The sequence below is a fragment of the Nothobranchius furzeri genome, chromosome 15 (assembly GCF_043380555.1).
Source record: "Nothobranchius furzeri strain GRZ-AD chromosome 15, NfurGRZ-RIMD1, whole genome shotgun sequence".
In the NCBI taxonomy this organism is placed as follows: domain Eukaryota; kingdom Metazoa; phylum Chordata; class Actinopteri; order Cyprinodontiformes; family Nothobranchiidae; genus Nothobranchius; species Nothobranchius furzeri.
In genome coordinates, this window is record NC_091755.1 from 57351305 (window position 1) to 57369318 (window position 18014).

The 18014-nt window shown below is 43.3% G+C and overlaps 2 protein-coding genes across 10 annotated transcripts in view; both read left to right on the forward strand.

The window, feature by feature from the left end:
• The window catches only part of LOC107391130 (serine/threonine-protein kinase WNK2), a 55986-nt gene extending 50557 nt beyond the window's left edge, over positions 1-5429 (forward strand). For 7 of the 8 annotated variants that reach the window (XM_015968216.3, XM_015968218.3, XM_015968219.3 and 4 more), the window contains one exon: positions 2841-5429. In XM_015968216.3, coding sequence (XP_015823702.3) covers positions 2841-3191 — 351 coding nt within the window. In that variant the 3' untranslated portion in view covers positions 3192-5429. The remainder of the gene's footprint in view (positions 1-2840) is intronic. The other variant, XM_015968220.3, reaches the window with a different exon arrangement.
• A 598-nt stretch (positions 5430-6027) lies between these two features.
• On the forward strand, positions 6028-17400 carry brpf1 (bromodomain and PHD finger containing, 1). Of its 2 annotated transcripts, XM_015968215.3 has the most exons (16): positions 6028-6202; positions 7556-8337; positions 8494-8683; positions 8771-9058; positions 9144-9661; positions 9776-9965; positions 10064-10195; positions 10263-10391; positions 10530-10905; positions 12247-12549; positions 12654-12902; positions 13008-13155; positions 13933-14066; positions 15248-15363; positions 15459-15613; positions 16429-17400. In XM_015968215.3, the coding sequence occupies exons 2-16, from the start codon at positions 7601-7603 to the stop codon at positions 16610-16612; spliced, it is 3849 nt and encodes a 1282-aa protein (XP_015823701.1). In that variant the 5' UTR covers positions 6028-6202; positions 7556-7600; the 3' UTR covers positions 16613-17400. The 2 variants fall into 2 exon arrangements, 1 of the variants encoding a protein (XP_015823701.1); XR_011516767.1 differs by lacking the exon at positions 16429-17400 and having other exon boundaries at positions 13072-13155.
• Positions 17401-18014: the final 614 nt, after the last annotated feature.

Genomic DNA, 18014 nt, shown 5'->3' on the forward strand with positions numbered 1-18014 from the left:
GACCTCTCATGAAGGCAAGAAGTGTCTAGGCCAAGGACATGACTACAACAGACTGAGCAGGGTATAAACCTGCAACCCTCTGGTTAGGGAACTGGCTTTTTTAAAGGAACGTCCTATCATCTGTATGCAGATGACATCCAACTGTACATCTCCTTTAAGCCCCATGTGATGTCTAAGCTGCAGCTGTTACACATCTGCTTAGACTCTATCAAAACCTGGATGGTGGGAGCTTTCTACAGCTGAATGAAGATGAGCAGAGGTGTGACATTGTGGCATCATCAAGTCATCTCCATTCATGTTTTTGTTCTGCTCAGCAATTAAACCAGGTGATTTCAATCAGCACAGTGAATCAACCTGGTTCAGTTGCTGAGCAGAACAAAAACATGACTGGAGATGACTTGATGATCCTCTGAAGATAAGACTGAGATCCTCATCTTTGCCCCAGACAAGCTGGTTCCCAAAGTCAGAGACTCTCTTGGTCAGCTTTCTTATCACACCAAACTCTTTCAGGAATCTTGGCGTGACCTTTGACCCAGCCCTCACCCTGGATTCTCATGTCAGTTCTCTTATTCACTCTTCCTTCATCCATCTCAGGAACATTGCAAAGCTGAGTCCCATTCTGAACCTGAGACAGTTCTCCACACCTTCATCTCCTCACACTTAGGCTACTGCAACTCTCTTTTCACGTGTCTGAGCAGAACCTCCCTGAACCGTCTACAAGTGGTTCAGAATGCCTGTGCTCGGCTTCTGACCAGGGCCTTACAAGAACAAACACATCATACATTGGTGATCTACTCCGTTACTACACCCCCAGCAGGTCCCTGAGGTCCAGTGATCAAAGCCTACCAGGCTAAAGACCAAAGGTGACAGATCATTTGCTGCTGTGGCCCCCAGACTCTGCATCTCTCGCCCCCTAAGCCTGAGATTAGTGGACTCAGTGGTCTCCTTAAAAAGCAGCTGAAGACTCATCTGTTCAGACTGGCTTTGGTTATGACTTCTGGTGATTCTTCCTCGCTACCCATTTACATGCTGCTGTCTCTACCATTTCTGCCTTCCTTGGGATCCTGTATTACCTGTTTCTTGTTCATTTTTGTCCTCATTTTTCAGTTTAAATTTGATTTATTTTTGTTCTTGTGAAGCTCCTTGTGATTTTGAGAGGCACTATATAAAAAATAATTTCTTCTTAACTCCTCTGCCACCATCGCCTCTACAAATTTAAGAGCAAACATTTATTTCATTTCTTTTGTGTGGCTTAATACAAACTGTGAGTCTTAAGCCCGGACTACACTGTGTGTTTTTCAGCCGACTTAGACAGATCATTCTTTGTGAACATAGTTGTGACAAACTGTGAACTTTGGGGTGATTTGCAAGTTTGTGGTCATCCAGTGTGACCGGCTCTGCAACAGCTTATTGAGCAACCTCGCAACCAAAGTCAGCCTTCAACAGTCTTCAAGCACTGCTTGAAAACCTACGACTCGCCTGCAGTCGGCCAGGGATTGACGCAAACAACTAGTGACGAGAGTACAATATGAGTAGTATTGGCAACAGTGGAAGCTACACGTAGGAACAGTCAGACCACTCCAATACACACTCTACTCATTAATCTTCATGATACGTGAACACCTCTCCTCTGACTGGCCAACAGCAAATTCACTCTTCCGCCGCCTCTGTTCTCTTTGCTTTCTTGGGTAAAAACTGCAACGTTGATGTGTTATCGCCACAAATAACATAAGCCTGAATGTGTTCTGCCATTTTGTGGAGTTGCTAATGCTAATGCTTAGCTTCTACTAGCTGAGATGAGCTCTGCTCTCTCCTGGCTGCTAAATCAACACAACCTTCCTGTGGTTGAAAGGCAAGGATGAGTCCATAAATGCTCATTTTCCCTGTGACATAGAAGAGAGTGGCATTTTCTGACCCAGCCATTTTCTTGTCTATGCAGCAAATGCAGACAATGGGGGTTGAAGAAAGGTTTCACATTCAGCATGCATTATCAACTCAGAATTTCTCTGTGAAAGAGACCTTTGAAGGTATTGAGTTGTGGGACGTCTCTGTTTTTAAGGGCTTAAATGATGTGAAGCTGCAGGTGCCTTCAAAGTAAAGCATGGTTTTAAATGGTTTCAGGTTGATAACTGGCCTGGCTCGTGTATATTCAAGTACTTGGTGACTGGATCAATACAATAATCAATTACCAAATTATCCAGTGACTGCTGCCTAATATTTATTTTTTAGTTTAAGTGTATAAAAATACTTGATTGGACACTAAGATGCAAACCAACATTAACATTTACATAAATAGTTTAGTTAACTTTTTTAACATTATGGGAGAAGATTGTTCATTTTACTGGGTATTCTCCTCAAAATTACACCCTCTTACACTGTCATGAGCTGTCTGTCACTGGCAGTTGAGTAGTCTTTGTCGTGTTAACCCCAGATTGACAGATTCTTGATGTAAAACTGTCCTTCGTTGTAAACTGTGGGTGACGGCACAGGAGTTGTGTTCGCTCTGTAATCTGAAGGTTGCAGGTTCAAGTCCCGCTCAGTCTGTTGTGTCCTTGGGCAAGACTTTTAACCCACCTTCCCTGCAGGTGGTGTTCAGAGGAACCGGTGGTGCCTGTGTACGGCAGACTCGTCTCTGTCAGTGTGCCCCAGGGCAGCTGTGGCTACATTGTAGCTCATCTCCACCAGGGTGTGAATGTGTGAATGAGCACCTTGGTGGGTCCCAAGACTCTAGAAGGCACTATATCAAATACAGGCCATTTACCATTAACTGTGTGAAGTTCTCAGTACATTTAAGTCAGTCTTTTTGCATGATTTTCTACAAATTCATATTCCTATTCCAGGTGAAATGCCATGTTACCAACAAGTTCCACCTGCCTCTCTCATGCCCAGCAACTTCAGCTGTGGGCCCAGCAACTGCAGCTGTGGGTCTTGGTGTGCCTGCAGCCCCGGTGCCAGCCTCCTCAGCAGGGATGCCTCCTGGTTTTCTTGTACCGGCGGGCTCCTATAATGGAATGGTTCCCCGTACTCTTTATCCTCAGCGGTGGCCTGGTGTGACTTGTCCTGTGGGGATGATTGGTGCTCCAAGAGTGATGTCGTATGCAGCGATGGCTAACCCAGGGATCCAACCCTTTCCTTTTGTCATGAACAACTCCAAAAATGGCCCCTGTCCAAACACCACGAGGACTACATGATCTGATAACAAATTCCTGTTTGTGTCTTCAGGCTTGTCCATCTTGGCTTCGCAAGAGCCCTATATGTACATAGTCTGATCTTATAAAGAACATGCTTAAGTGTTATTCTTTACACAACGTGTGTGTGTGTGTGTGTGTGTGTGTGTGTGTGTGTGTGTGTGTGTGTGTGTGTGTGTGTGTGTGTGTGTGTGTGTGTGTGTGTGTGTGTGTGTGTGTGTGTGTGTGTGTGTGTGTGTGTGTGTGTGTGTGTGTGTGTGTGTGTGTGTGTGTGTGTGTGTGTGTGTGTGTGTGTGTGTGTGTGTGATGTCTGAATACCTTGTGCTTTTTGGCTTTGTTCCTACATAAAATTTGTCAGTGTGTGTCCTATCTGGTCACTACAGCTAAATTCACACGGTTGTCAGTTGCTTCTGTTTTAACTTTAGGTTTTATCTATTACACTACTTTGGGATCCAACACTAGTGTTTTCAGATTAAGGAACAGAAATTAATTCATGATTAAAATATTTGCAGGAGTGCAGTGCCTTGAACATGGGTTAATATGTGTATTTCCTTCTTTAAAGCAGAACATTTCTACATTCAAGTTCTTTTGAAAGTATGGTTTTTGTTTTTAATGCCAATTAATCATTTTTGTTTACATGTAAATGCCCTTGTAAAACTGCACTATTACTACAGTATATATACTTTTATTTACACAACAGAAATATGTTTCAACTTGTGTTTACTTTCCACCCCTTTGACCAATGGAATGCCATCTAGATGAGATGTTCTGATGCCTTGCATAAACAATTATTTGGACTGAAACGGTTACTGGAATGAATACTTGCCAGCAGCCAAAAACAACTGGTTCCGGTCAAATGGTTCAGTGGGACAGAGCCTCGTTTTGATTGGATGCGCATGAGCTGGCAGTGTTATAGGGGATGGGGAGTGTTCAGAGCCATATATACTGTACATAATCATTTTTTACAGTAGATGCCTCTGGTTGTGTTTTGATCAGAATGTAGCAAAACCATGTGAAAGCTTGAGGCCTAAAAGTGCAATTTAACCCCTTTTCATAGAGCTTTGACTGTGGCCTTGGCACAAGCCTTATCTGTGATGTGTGCAACAGGAGAACACTGAAATGTTAAAGTTCCAAGTCCAAGCAAGAGACAGAAGTTACCAGGCAAAGTATAATTACTACAAACCACCTATCTGACTCTTTCAAAAGTTCTTTCAACTTGGCTAATACTCGGTGCACACTTATGTAAAAGGTTTTGTGCAATCACCCATTAAATTGGATGTTTTTTCCTTTTGTGATTTGTTGTTTTAATGCTGCACTTTACCAAGGTATTACAGTTGTGCATTTTGTTCCCATATGATGGTACAAAATACTAGTTTTCAATGTAGCAAAGAAGTGTTATTGCCTTGCTACAAGATGTGTTGATTATTTTATGAGCTGTTTGTGACGATAGCCTAACCTGTTTTATTTTGCATTTATTTTCAACATTGTATTGTGAAATTAACATGAAACTTGATGTGGGAGATTTGCACAACATATTGTCTCCATTTATTCTGTTGGGAGTTCCTTCACTGTATATAACAGGTTTCACCAAACTGTACTTTTTACCACTGACAAGCATGGCCAATATTTTCATGATCCGCAAAGCATAGGAACAGGAAAAGTGTTAAAAGTTTCAAGATCTCACATCTTCACCACACAAATGATTTCAGCATCCCAGTCCTGCCAAAGCTGTGACCTGTATAGCTTGTAGTATTTGTACATTTTATTTTGACTGTTGGAAGATAGCATTTGTGGAGCCGAGGTCACTTTATTGTATATTATTCCATCAATTCGGTTTGAATTGGACTTTTATAGGATATTATGCAGAGTCTTCTGCTTTGGTGAAATATTTCCAATTGTAAGAGATTTCTGTTCTCTGTAACTTGTATCTGGTATGTTCCACTTTTCCTAGCTGCTAACTGGTTGGAGAGCAGAGGAGGAAATGATGAATACAGGCATATTCATTTGGATGTAGTGATCATACGGAGAGCTGTAATGAGCGGAGGAGGAGCATTTCTGACACTGTTCCTCTGCACACCTCACTCCTTTTTGGAAATCATTGTCCTTATGATTATGCTCTGATTATCTTTGGCTGGTATTTAAACTGTGTGGGTTGCTTTTGCCTGCTTACCCCACTTTGTCCTGCTGCATTCTTATCACAAACTGTATGTTGAGAGAGAGAAATAAATATTTTGTGCTTGATGGTTTTGATTAATTATTGTGTGCACACCATTAGTGTAGCTGTTAGTCAATGCTGTTATAATTTGACAGCAGGAAGTCGTATCTTATTTACCTCTTCGCAGTTTTGATTTCATTGAATAAAACGATTTACACACTTTTTATTTTAAGTAAAGTTTAAACAATAAATTTCTGAGTAAAGGAAGATGATCATCTTTGATGGACAGACTCGTATACAGAATGATACTGGACCAAATTTGGAGTTTAATTTGTAACATTAACTACAACTTGTGTAAGAAAAGACAAATTAAAACTGAAAATTAGAGCCTGTGAATTACTTTCACCAAATCACTAATGAAGTGTAGGCAGACCAGAGAAGCCCTTAGGTTGGATGGTGATTTTGTGGAGCCGCCCACTCTACTTCTAACAACCAATCACGTAGCGTATTCAAATCCAAGCACCAATCAGAGCAGAGAGTTCAGCCCACTGCGTCCCTCCGTCTGATCCAATCTAAAAGCAGTCAAGCAAGCCTGTTTTGCGTGGCGAATGTGTCAATCCGCCTCCACGGCTAAGCGTTACAGTAATGGTTGCCCCTTTTGTTCAGCCGATTTACTAAATTATTCCCCACACAATGAAATTATATGGACGCGAAATTGTTCCATGAAAACGTTTCAATGTACCTATGCTTTCCGTGGCCTCATCTGGGACTATCTAATGAATTAAAATCGATCTGCAAGCCGTCTGAGCTGCTGTCTGAGGTGTCCGATGCGCGCAGTTTGCTTGAGGAACGTGCAGTAGTAAGTGTTTATAACGTTAGTAGCCGGGATATGTAGTGCTATTTACTAAATGGTTGCATTTGCGCATATATTGACATTCGGGAAATGTGAGAAGACACGATTCTGTGGTTGTTGTAATCCACCATAATAGCCCAATGTGTCCAGAAAACAAAGTGACGTTGGTGCAAAATAAGCGCTACAAAAACAAATAGCTGTATAGTGGTGACCTAACGTAAATGGTTCTTAGTTAAATTTGGTCAAAAATACCGTTTTCCTGTGGCAAAGCCTATAAAATAATAATGTTACGCTCTTATTTTGCTACCTTGTGTATGGAATCCACAGGGTGAGGTCAATATGGAGGGAAACGCTGGCTCTGAATAATTAATCAAACTGCAGTCTTTCTAACTTAAAAACATTAATTGGGTCATTTTATTTTCATATCAGTTGTATCAAAATGCGTTGTAGCGCTAACATAACATCTGCCTTTGTTTAGCTAACATTTGAGCACAGCTATAGTTCAACATTATCAACAAAATGGTACACCGGGTTAATATTATTACGGATAAAAGAATCCTCGATAAGAAAAATAATGTTTTGTGGCCTCGTGTTTGTGGAAACCTTGTTATTTGTGCTGTGTAGTTTGAAAAGGGACCAAATGTTGTTTACTAGCAGTTGTTAGCATGCTAGCTAATTGCGCCAGCTACAGTCATTGTTTGGGGGAAGCATGCTAACGTTAGCTGAACTAAAAGCATTATGTTTGAAGAGTTCCCTGCTAGCTAGCTATCATATATCCCTCTCTCTCCCTCTGTCTATTTCTACATTTGCAGTCTTATTTGTTTTATTCGATTACTCCAAACATGACAGAAATTCGTTAGGATGTTGTCTTAAAGTGCACCTGTTAGTGGGTTCATATATTTCCCTCTGGGAATTGTGTTCACATTTTATCCATTTACAGAAATATCCCAACAGCACTGTAGGGACACGTTATTACAAGTTACATGCGTGGAGCAATGCCATTCAAACAAAACTGATCTTACATGAAATTATCGTTAAATACTGTGGGTCATTATTGCATGGAACTATTTAGATTAAAATATTTTCTGTTGTGCTTGTTTTATTTTGTCTAGTGTAAAACCCTTTCCCATAAGTGATTTTTACTCACATTTGTCTCTTCAGCCTGGCAGAGTGAATATTACATTTTTCTCCAAAAGATTTAGTAGAATGAAGAGTTTAAATGCATGTATTTAATACGCAAGTAATTAAATTGTGTAAAAGCAGATAACTACTCTCAGAACTCTTAAGTAATTTTGTAGTTTAAACCCACAGCTTTTAATTTCTTGTCTCCTCATTGTTCCCACTTGTGTTCTATTCCAGATGTAAAGTTAAACCACACCTGGCCCTGAAGAGGCTGCTGGCGAGATGGGACTAGATTTTGATGTGAAGACATTCTGTCACAATCTGCGAGCCACCAAGCCGCCGTATGAGTGCCCTGTGGAGACTTGCCGGAAAGTCTACAGGAGCTTCAGTGGCATTGAGTATCACCTGTACCATTACGACCACGACAATCCAACCCCTGCTCAGGCCATGCCCCAGAAGAAGAGAAAAGGACGGCCTCCTCGTGCCTCCCTGGCTGGCTCAGGGGATACGGATGATGGTGGCGGCAATGGAGGACCTGGTCTTGAAGGGACCACGCCAGGTAGCCCCAACCGGTCAGAGCACTCCCAGTCCCCTGGAAGAGATGCCATGACCTATGCCCAGACGCAGCGCATGGTGGAACTAGAAATCCAGGGACGCATTCACCGCATTAACATCTTTGACGACATTGATGTGGTTTCAGAGGAAGACAGTGATGCAGAGGATGCACCACCGTCGGGAACTGGTAGCTGTGGGGGAGGGGTGTGTAACGGTAGTGACAGTGGAGCCGGAGGCAGCGAAATAGGAGGAAGCGGTAAAGACCGTTCAGAAATTCCGTCCTCAAATGGTGGAAAGGCCACCCCAAAGACTGGGAAGCACAAGAGTAAAGATAAGAAGAAGGATGGTTTATCTCACCATCACAACCCTCAATCTGGTCTTGCAGTCAAGCTCCCAGAAGCCGTGTTCAGAGAGCTGGACCAAGAGAGGCCCGATGCCCCACCCCGGCCTTTATCCTACTACAGGTTTAGGACTAAAATGATTATTTCATTTTATACTTGTTGTTTTGTTTACTTATATGAAAAAGTTCTGTAATATTGTCTTTCTACTGTGTTTTATTAGAAAGCTTCACTTCTCTATTTGACTCCTTTGTCTTTTTGTTATGTAAACTTGGACTTCAGGTATATTGAGAAGTCTGTGGAGGAGCTGGATGAAGAGGTGGAGTATGACATGGATGAGGAGGACTACATCTGGCTCGGCATCATGAATGACAAACGGCGACGTGACAGCGTGACGCCCATCCCTCAGGAGGTCTTTGAATACCTCATGGACCGCTTAGAGAAGGAGTCCTACTTTGAGAGCCACAACAAGGTACCTGTACTTATCTGTAGGGGCAAGAATAGTTCACTCACTGTAACGTAGCTGTTGACTGATGCATTCTGTTACTCCTCCCCTCAGGCAGACCCTAGCACCTTGATTGACGAGGACGCCGTCTGCTGCATCTGTAATGACGGCGAATGCCAGAATAGCAATGTAATTCTGTTTTGTGACATGTGTAACTTGGCCGTGCACCAAGAGTGCTACGGGGTGCCCTACATCCCAGAGGGTCAGTGGTTGTGTCGGCGCTGCCTTCAGTCACCCAGCAGAGCTGTGGACTGTGCTCTGTGTCCTAACAAAGGAGGAGCTTTCAAACAGACAGACGATGGACGCTGGGCTCATGTAGTGTGTGCCCTCTGGATCCCGGAGGTAAAAGCATACACTACTACTTACATCCAATTTGTCCTTTCTTTTTTATTTAGTCATTTAAGTAACGTTTGCTGCCATTTCTCAGGTCTGCTTCGCTAACACAGTCTTTTTGGAGCCGATTGATAGCATCGAGCACATCCCTCCTGCACGCTGGAAGCTCACCTGCTACATCTGCAAACAGCGCGGCTCAGGCGCCTGCATCCAGTGTCACAAAGCTAACTGTTACACAGCGTTCCACGTCACCTGCGCTCAGCAGGCGGGGCTCTATATGAAGATGGAGCCTGTCAGGGAGACCGGGGCAAATGGGACCTCCTTTAGCGTCCGCAAGACGGCATACTGTGACATCCACACTCCCCCAGGATCCGCCCGACCTTTAGGAGGAGTGGGCGGTGCCAGCATGGGGTCGTCTAACAGCGAAGGGGAGCTGGAGGACGACGATGAGCCCAGCCTTGGCCAGGACGAAGACTCCAAGGGGTGGAGTTCTGAACGAGCCAAGAGGGCAAAGGCCAAATCCAGGCTGAAGATGAAAAGAGCAAGGAAGATCTTAGCAGAGAGGAGAGCCGCTGCCCCAGTAGTCTCAGTGCCGTGTATTCCTCCCCACAGGTAGGTGTGTTTTAATAAAAGCATCTTTTGTAGTATATGCAGTTGATAAATTATACAAACAAAATAACTTTCTCAAGTGAGATACACTTTAAAGCGGTGTTTACTTTTCTCCAGGCTCAGCAAAATCACTAGTAACTTGACGGTACCCAGAAAAGGTCAGTTCATGCAGAGGCTTCACAGCTACTGGACGTTGAAGAGGCAAAGTCGAAACGGCGTGCCCCTTCTGCGCCGGCTTCAAACCCACCTGCCCTCACAGCGGCACGCAGACCCACTTCCTCCACAGCCCTCAGCACAGCTCCCTCCGGTTAGTTCAATCTTTACGTTTGCCCTAGTTTTGATTCAGCCTAACCACTTAAGCACCTTCTGCCTGCATATATTGATGTGTTTGTGTGCATGTTACAGAGGGACAGCAAGGAGAAACAGAGCGCTTTAAAAGAGCAGCTGAAGGCATGGCAGAGACTGAGGCATGACCTGGAGAGAGCGCGGCTGCTGGTGGAGCTCATCCGCAAGAGGGAGAAACTCAAGAGGGAGACGGTGAGTAGTTCATTTCTGTCCGTTGAACCGAATCAGTTGTTCAATGTTACGATGTGTTTTTGTTTAGATTAAAGTACAGCAGATGGCGCTAGAGATGCAGCTGACTCCCTTTCTGGTGCTTCTGAGGAGTACGCTGGTGCAGCTACAGGATAGAGACACAAACAACTTTTTCACTGAGCCCGTTCCCCTAGAAGAGGTAAAAGAATGTGGTTACAAACCCATAAGATTTGTCTCCTTTTATCCATTATAATCCTTCAGGCTGAAGATGTAGGGCTGGTAGTGAAAGCTCGGCTCAGGTCATTCCTCTTGTCTGAGTGTGATCTCTCTCCTTCAGGTACCAGACTACCTGGAGCACATCGACACTCCCATGGACTTTCAGACGATGTGGAACCTGCTGGAGTCCCATCGCTACCTCACGTTTGAGGCCTTCGAGGCCGACTTCGGCCTCATTGTCAACAACTGTCTCAAGTACAACGCCAAGGACACCGTGTTCTACCGTGCCGCCCTGCGGCTCAGAGAGATGGGCGCGCTGGTCCTCAGAGCAGCCAGGCGCCAGGCCGAACGGATTGGCTTCGACTACGAGACGGGTCTGCACCTCCACCGAGACTCGAGCCCAGAAAGTCGGCGAGAACATGAGAGAGAGAGGGAACGAGAGAGGGAGAGGGAAAGGGAACAAGACAGAGACCATCAGTTGTCCTCAAATGAAGAGGGTAAGTGTTATTTTGAATATTTGTGTATATTTGTCATCAGAATGGTTTTGTTGTGCGCAGACAACTAGAATAATGTAATGGATTAATATGCTGTTTTAGGAATTGTTGGTTTTATTTACCGGGATTTCTAGTCAGACTTTACATGAAATTAAAATCAATTTTTTATTTAATTTTTTTGCCTGTATGCAGTGTTGTCGAACACAAAACGAAGCACTTATTTTGCACAAAGTAGGATTCAGAGTGGAATAAATATAAAGTTCCTCCAGCAGGTGGCGCCTCTGTCTTTCAGTACATCTCTCTGAGCAGTGTTTCCTAACTCTGGTCCTCAAGGCACACTGTCCTGCATGTTTTCCTTGTTGCCCTTTTAAACACCAGTGTTTCCCTGCTGCCACACACCTGACTTGAATGAGTGATAAACAGGCATCTGCAGCACTTGATGTCCTCCTGAGGAAGCAATGTAAATCAGGTGTGCTGAAGCAGAGACGTGAGAAACATGCAGGTCAGTGTGCCCTAAGCACCAGGGTTGGGAAACACTGCTGTTAACTACTTTGCTTCTTATTCCCACCATCTTCCCACATTGGTATTCCCTGAAAATGTTCCTGTTCTAAGTTTGTTCACGGAGAACCCCCTTCCCGCTCATACAGACACCGGAGAGACGCTGCACTCCACCAGCAGCCCCCTCCCGATCACACACGCCCCTCTAATTTTAATTCCAAAACTTGACAGGATGTCCAGACAGACCTCTGAATCTTTCTGTCATCACCTCTCCTCAGGAACGTCTCCTCTGCTGACTTGGTGATGCAGGAGGCAGCTTTAATGCAACATGACCGTTCAGACTGAAGTCGTTTTCAAAAACATCAGATATGTATTGGATTTAGTACCACATATGAAAGTGACCTGGATCGTATTTGAAAAAATCAGATCTGTATGGTTCAGACTGTCACAACAAATCTAATACGGGTCACATGTCTGGAAAAGAAAATCTGATTTGATGCTCTTTTACCTGCAGTGTGAACGTAACCCAGTTTCTGGGTCACTGAATACCCATGGCCTGATCATATGGCTCTAGATACCGTGGGTGATAAAGCATAAAGGAACCAGTTGCTCACTAATGACAAGGTTTCTAGTTCAGCCCACACCCACTTTAAAAGCTCACATGCCTGAAACACAGTAAACCCTCTGAACAGCTGTTCTGTGTGAACGACAAAAACATTTTAACCTCGACAAGTAAAATAAAAGTTCTATACAGTTGCAGAATGAAATGGAAAATAGCAACCTTGTTTGCCTTTATTGTTTTTTCTAATGAACGTGTGTTTAAGTGTTGATCCTTCTGCCGCTCAGACCTGCTTTTGCCAGAGAACCGGCGGCGGCTGCCACTGGACGAGCAGCTGCATTACCTGCAGGCGCGTCTGGATGAGGTGAACTCAGGGAAGCACAGTATTGGTCAGTCCCGCAGAGCTAAGGCCCTGAGAAAGGAAATCAGCGTGATAAGGAGGAAGATTGCACACCAACGAGAAGGAAGCTCCCTCATGGGAGTCCGGGACTCAGCAGGAGAACGGTGTCCATCTCTCCCACATCACTCTTCCTCTGCAGGACATCACGATGAGGGCGGCGAGAGCAGCAGCCAGGAGATCGGTGGGAAGGGTGTGTCTAAGAACATCTATTAATGTTGTTTATGTGCTGCGCAGGAAGGATCAATCATAAACATAATGAGCCTCTCAGAATCTAAGAGTCCTCGTCTGCTCTAGCTCCAGAGGTTGGCCGTCGGACATCTGTTCTCTTCTCCAAGAAGAACCCAAAAATGTCTGGACCTCCCAAAAGGCCAGGACGCCCACCAAAGAACCGGGACCTTAGCTACGGCGGAGCAGGAGTGAGCCAGAGCCCCATCGGCCCCCCACAGCTACCCATGTTATCAGGCAGGCAGAGGAAGAGGCCCCGCAGCCCCCACACCACCTCCAGCTCTGATAGCGACAGCGACAACGATGACCTGCTGCCAGGTTCAGATGACGGCGATTTAATATGCACAAATACTAAAAACAACCTTCAGTTTGAATCACACAATGACTCTTTTTCCATCTGTGCTCCCCCCTCCCCCTCCTCAGGTTTACCAAGCAATGGTTTTGATACAGGAAACCAACCAGTAACCGAAAGCTTCCGTGTGTACAGAAATGAGCCTCGTCTGCCTCGCTCCAGCTCTGACTCTGAGTCCACAACCAGCAGCAGCAGCAGCGCGGCGTCTGACAGAACCAGGTGATTCCTGTCACCGCCGAATCTACGCAGAAAGTGAAAAGCATTACAATCAGTGACAACACTTATATTTATGGAGTATGTACACTGAAAAAAATACAAACACTTTTGTTTCTGCTCCCATTTTTCATGAGCTGACTGGTTTTCTGTCCTACCACCCCCCATAAAGCAAAACTGTGCACATGTCAGGGTGTCCTTTTATTGTGGGCAGTCTAAGGTACACCTGTACATTATTCATGCTGTCTAATCAGCTCCTTGATATTCCACACCTGTGAGGTGGGATGGATTATCTTGGTAAAGGAAACATGCTCACTAACATGTGTGGACCGATTTTAAAACAATATTTGAGTCATGGGTCTTTTGTGCATATAGATAAAGTTTCAGATGTTTGAGTTCAGCTCATGAAAAATGAGAGCAAAAACAAAAGTGTTGAGTTTATATTTTTGTTCTGTGTAATAGCTACTGATGACATCACAATGGTGGTCCAGTCTGCTCTTAAAGATGAGAATTAGGACCTATTCACCACTGTGGATGTGATGTTTTTCTTTTAGAGTCAGTTTATGAATCTGGTCTGCTTCCTTTGCCTTAGAAGGATCGGGCATGGCCCATGTGGATTTTTATTTTTTATTTTCAGTGACAACATTTTTCCTAATTAATCAACCTGTAGTTCTATCTGCAGAACATGTTTGGTTTTTGAAGAAATGCTGTGCTGAAATTCATCCTCAGCGTTTAAACCGACAACACGTTAACTGTTTTAAATGCAAATGTCTACCGCCCCAGCACAACACCTTCAAAGCAAGGGAGAGGAAAGGCTTCGTTCTCTCGCTCCACCTTCCACGAGGACAGCAGCGAGGAAACGTCAGGCACAGAAAATGACTCCTACTCAGTCGGAGGTTCACGGAGCGTCTCACATTGTGAGAACACACACTCATCTACAACACACTTGTTTTAATCTGTTTAGAGGGTGGAAGATCACGTTCTGATTGTTGTGCTGTCTCTGTGCTTGTAGCTATTCTGATTTTTGATCATCTTCATTGTGAGGGTGATTACAGCTTTGTCTTTTATGTCTGTTTGCTGGGAGGAAACCGCATCACGTTTGTTGTAAACATTTGAAATTGTTGCACCTAAAAAAAATCTAGCTTGCTTGACGATGAGCATTGCCCTCTATTAAAGCCATGATCATTGCAGCTATTTTAAATAAATAAAGTAAAATTAAACCCGTCAGGTGGTTTCTTCACAAACTAACAGGAATTTAAAGGCCAAGTTCACTGAGAAGCCATTTTCTTCTTATTTTTGAAATACAATCAGCCACTCTCAGTTTCACATGCAGGCTGAACGCAAAAATAGTCCTCTACCCTTATCTCGTGCATTAGCCACAGATAGAAAATAAATGGGGAGTATCTCGGATTAGAAAGGACAGATCTACATCACGCTGAAAACTAACATTCATGGATTCACCCATCTTGACTCACGATGGGGAAGGCTGTTGTTGGGTTAATGTCCAGGAAACAGCAGGGAACGTCTTGCTAATAGAAGCTAAACGTTAGCATTAGCAACTCCACAACACACAACTCCTCCAGGCTTTTGTTATTTGTGGAGATTAAACATCAGCGTTGCAGAGCAAACCGAGTCAGTGGTAGAGTTGTGTTGCTGTTAGCCAATCAGAGGAGAGATGTCCAAATATCAGGAAATATGGCTCCAAATCCTGTCGTCTGCTCAACTGTGACTTCTACGTCTTGAAAATGCTGACTCTCATGGCATCCATTCCCACTAGAGACCACTGCAAATGTATTGATTAAATGAGCGTTCCATACCTTTAAGCCTTCCTTGATCTGCATCATCTTTTCCATGCAGACAGGAAGACTAATTACTCTGCTTTCTCTCTACTAACAGCTGTCGCTCAAAGACGATTTGCGTCTGACAGGACTCTTGATGACACAGTGTCTTTCACAATAAGTTCTGTTTAAACAAAGCAGAAAACGACTCGTATTACAAATGAGAGAGCGCCGTGTTGTTGAAACAGTGTGATGATAAGCAGCTGTTCTGTAGGTAATCACAGGTTATTCTAACAATGACTTGTCTGGCCTGTTGTCAGTGGTGCGTAGTCGGGACAGGTCTGGGTGCTGGATGACGTCTGATGACTACTCCTCACTGGAAGCACTGGACCTAGTGTGGGCCAAGTGCAGAGGTTATCCTTCGTATCCTGCCTTGGTGAGACTCACTTTATCTAAACTGTGTCCAGTACTGAAATAAAAACCCACAAGATTTCCTGTTTTTAATAGCATTTGTGACATTCATGCCTGCAGATCATCGATCCAAAGATGCCCAGAGAGGGGGTGTTCCACCGCGGCGTCCCGATACCTGTACCACCTTTGGATGTGTTAAAACTGGGGGAGCAAATGACCCAAGAGGCCCGGGAGCACCTGTTCCTTGTTCTTTTCTTTGACAACAAGAGAACCTGGTCAGTGCTCTTGAACGTTTTTTTAGTGAATCACATTATATTACCGTATCAGTAATGAAACGGGTAAAAATGTCTTCCATTGAGTTTAGGCTGAAGTTTGTTTACCCCTCTCTGCATACAAAAGCATGAATCGATGTACTGTAAAGAACAATGCACGAGCAGAACGGGCTTTGATCTTACTGGATGTAGGCTCATATACAACTTTGTGGCAAAACTTCAAAGCAGACTGCAGCATTTGCACCGAAGCACGAGATGACAGAACGTTCAGCAGAAAATAGGGCAAACGTGGTTTTTGAGAACTCAAAAAGGGGGAAAGAACACATAGTATTTTAGGTCATCATGTCCTCTGCATATAATTTGTTCAGTTTGAAGAATGGAAATAAAAGTTTCAAGCAGCAGAAGATGTTCACACCCTTTAAAAATCAGGGAGTCAACAAAAACTACGAGTTTTATTATTTAACCAGGATAGTGTGTGTGTGTGTGTGTGTGTGTGTGTGTGTGTGTGTGTGTGTGTGTGTGTGTGTGTGTGTGTGTGTGTGTGTGTGTGTTGTTTGAAGTGATTTTTTTTGTGTGTACTTTTCAAAATTGGCCTCGTATTAATAAAACTCTGAACATACAGTAATATGTGTTAATCTGCATCAGGATCCAGTTGGAATATACAATTCCACTTTCCTAGAACTGCAATTAGGGGCCACACAAAATCACTTGGAGGACTACAAATGGCCCCAGGGCCAAACTTTGGACACACCTGCTTTGAGGTACATTATCTTTCCTGTACCTCTAATTGGAAGAATATGTGTGTTTTGTGCGTGCAGGCAGTGGCTGCCGCGCTCCAAGTTGGTACCGCTCGGTGTGGACCAGGAGCTGGACAAGGAGAAGATGCTGGAGGGCAGGAAGTCCAACATTCGTAAATCTGTGTCAGTGGCCTATCATCGTGCCATGCAGCACCGCAGCAAAGTCCAGGGGGATCCAAGCAGCGAAACCAGTGACAGTGACTGAATACTAAAACACAGAAATCTTGCTCTGGGTCTCCCTAGTGTTCAGTTACTCTAACCTTGTAGAGAGCCAGACCTCATTTCACAAGTAACAATAAAACAATATCAGCAGCAAAAGGTGGGGAGACAGCACACACCCACTATTTTGTTCCCATCATGCACACTAAGCCATATTCCATCAGATATGTAAAAATATTGTATTTAAGAAAAATTTTAAAGTCCTAATATTGGTGGGAAAATATGTTGAGAGCCGTCAATTGAATAATCATCACAAGTGTTTTTTATATGTTTAAAACTAAATGAGATTATGGTTTACAAAGTCAAAAAGGTATTATAGTATAATGCAAATCTTCCCCCATTGTTTAACACACACACACAGCCTCACAGGTACATGTATACAGGGAAAAGCGTGTATCATGTACGGTAAACGACACATGCATGTATTAACATTAATCATCCACTACTTCAGAAGTGCATAAACAGAGACTGGGGCAACCAAGAGTACTGTAACTTATTCCACAGACTTTTTATTAACAAGCTCATTTCTTCATGAACTACTTCTGATCACTCCAGCTGCACAAAGCATTTACTGTGCAGGTTTATTTTTATTTTTTTAAACAGTTTTGTTAATACGTAACGTGTCACACTGACTGTGCATTCATAATGAGAACTAAACTGAAACACCTTTTCCTTATGTCTGTTTTAGTCTCAGGCTCATCGCTGTAGAACTTTTATATGAAAATACAGATTGCATACAAACTACAGGTTTAATAAAATCATTTTTAAGAATAATTCTTTTATTAGTTTTTTTTTTTTTTTTTTTTTTTTTACTTGAAGGTGTGTTATGGTTGCTGTTGTCGCCGCTCAAAGGTAATGGGTGGACAATAACGTGTGTGTTTATCAAAATCAATGTCTTTTCATTAAGCATTTAACTTTTTTAACATTTTCAAAACAGAACAGGCAACTCGCAACAAGAAACCCCCACCCCAACACACTGGATCAAACTCAAAACGACAAAAGCCGGCTTGAAAGCAACACCAAATCAAAACAAAAATCAATCCACAAAAAATAAATGTCGCAAACAATTAACACGATCAAAATCAAACGAACACCATACAACACCAAACAATCCCCTCAGTCCATGCCCAATCCTATCCAAATGTCTGACATAACTTCACCAACCCAGGGACTGTACTTCAGCGAATCAACTCAACTCAATCTTTGTTTATAGAGCACTTTACAAAGTAACACCAAAGTGCTGTATAGAAAATAAGAGGCTGAACAACAGAATTAAAAGAAATTAGTACACAATAAAAGTCGTTTAAAACAGAATAAATTAGTACACATTAAAACAACAAGCAGGTTAAATATTACAATACTAATGGGGGGAAGGAAAGACCAAGTCA

What these genes read in the sequence shown, in the direction of transcription:
- brpf1 (XM_015968215.3), top strand. Translation starts at nt 7,601, where the DNA reads ATGGGACTAGATTTTGATGTGAAGACATTCTGTCACAATCTGCGAGCC. An exon ending in ACTTTGAGAGCCACAACAAG is followed by an intron (nt 8,684 to 8,770) that starts GTACCTGTACTT and finishes TCCTCCCCTCAG; the next exon opens with GCAGACCCTAGCACCTTGAT. An exon ending in AGAAACTCAAGAGGGAGACG is followed by an intron (nt 10,196 to 10,262) that starts GTGAGTAGTTCA and finishes GTTTTTGTTTAG; the next exon opens with ATTAAAGTACAGCAGATGGC.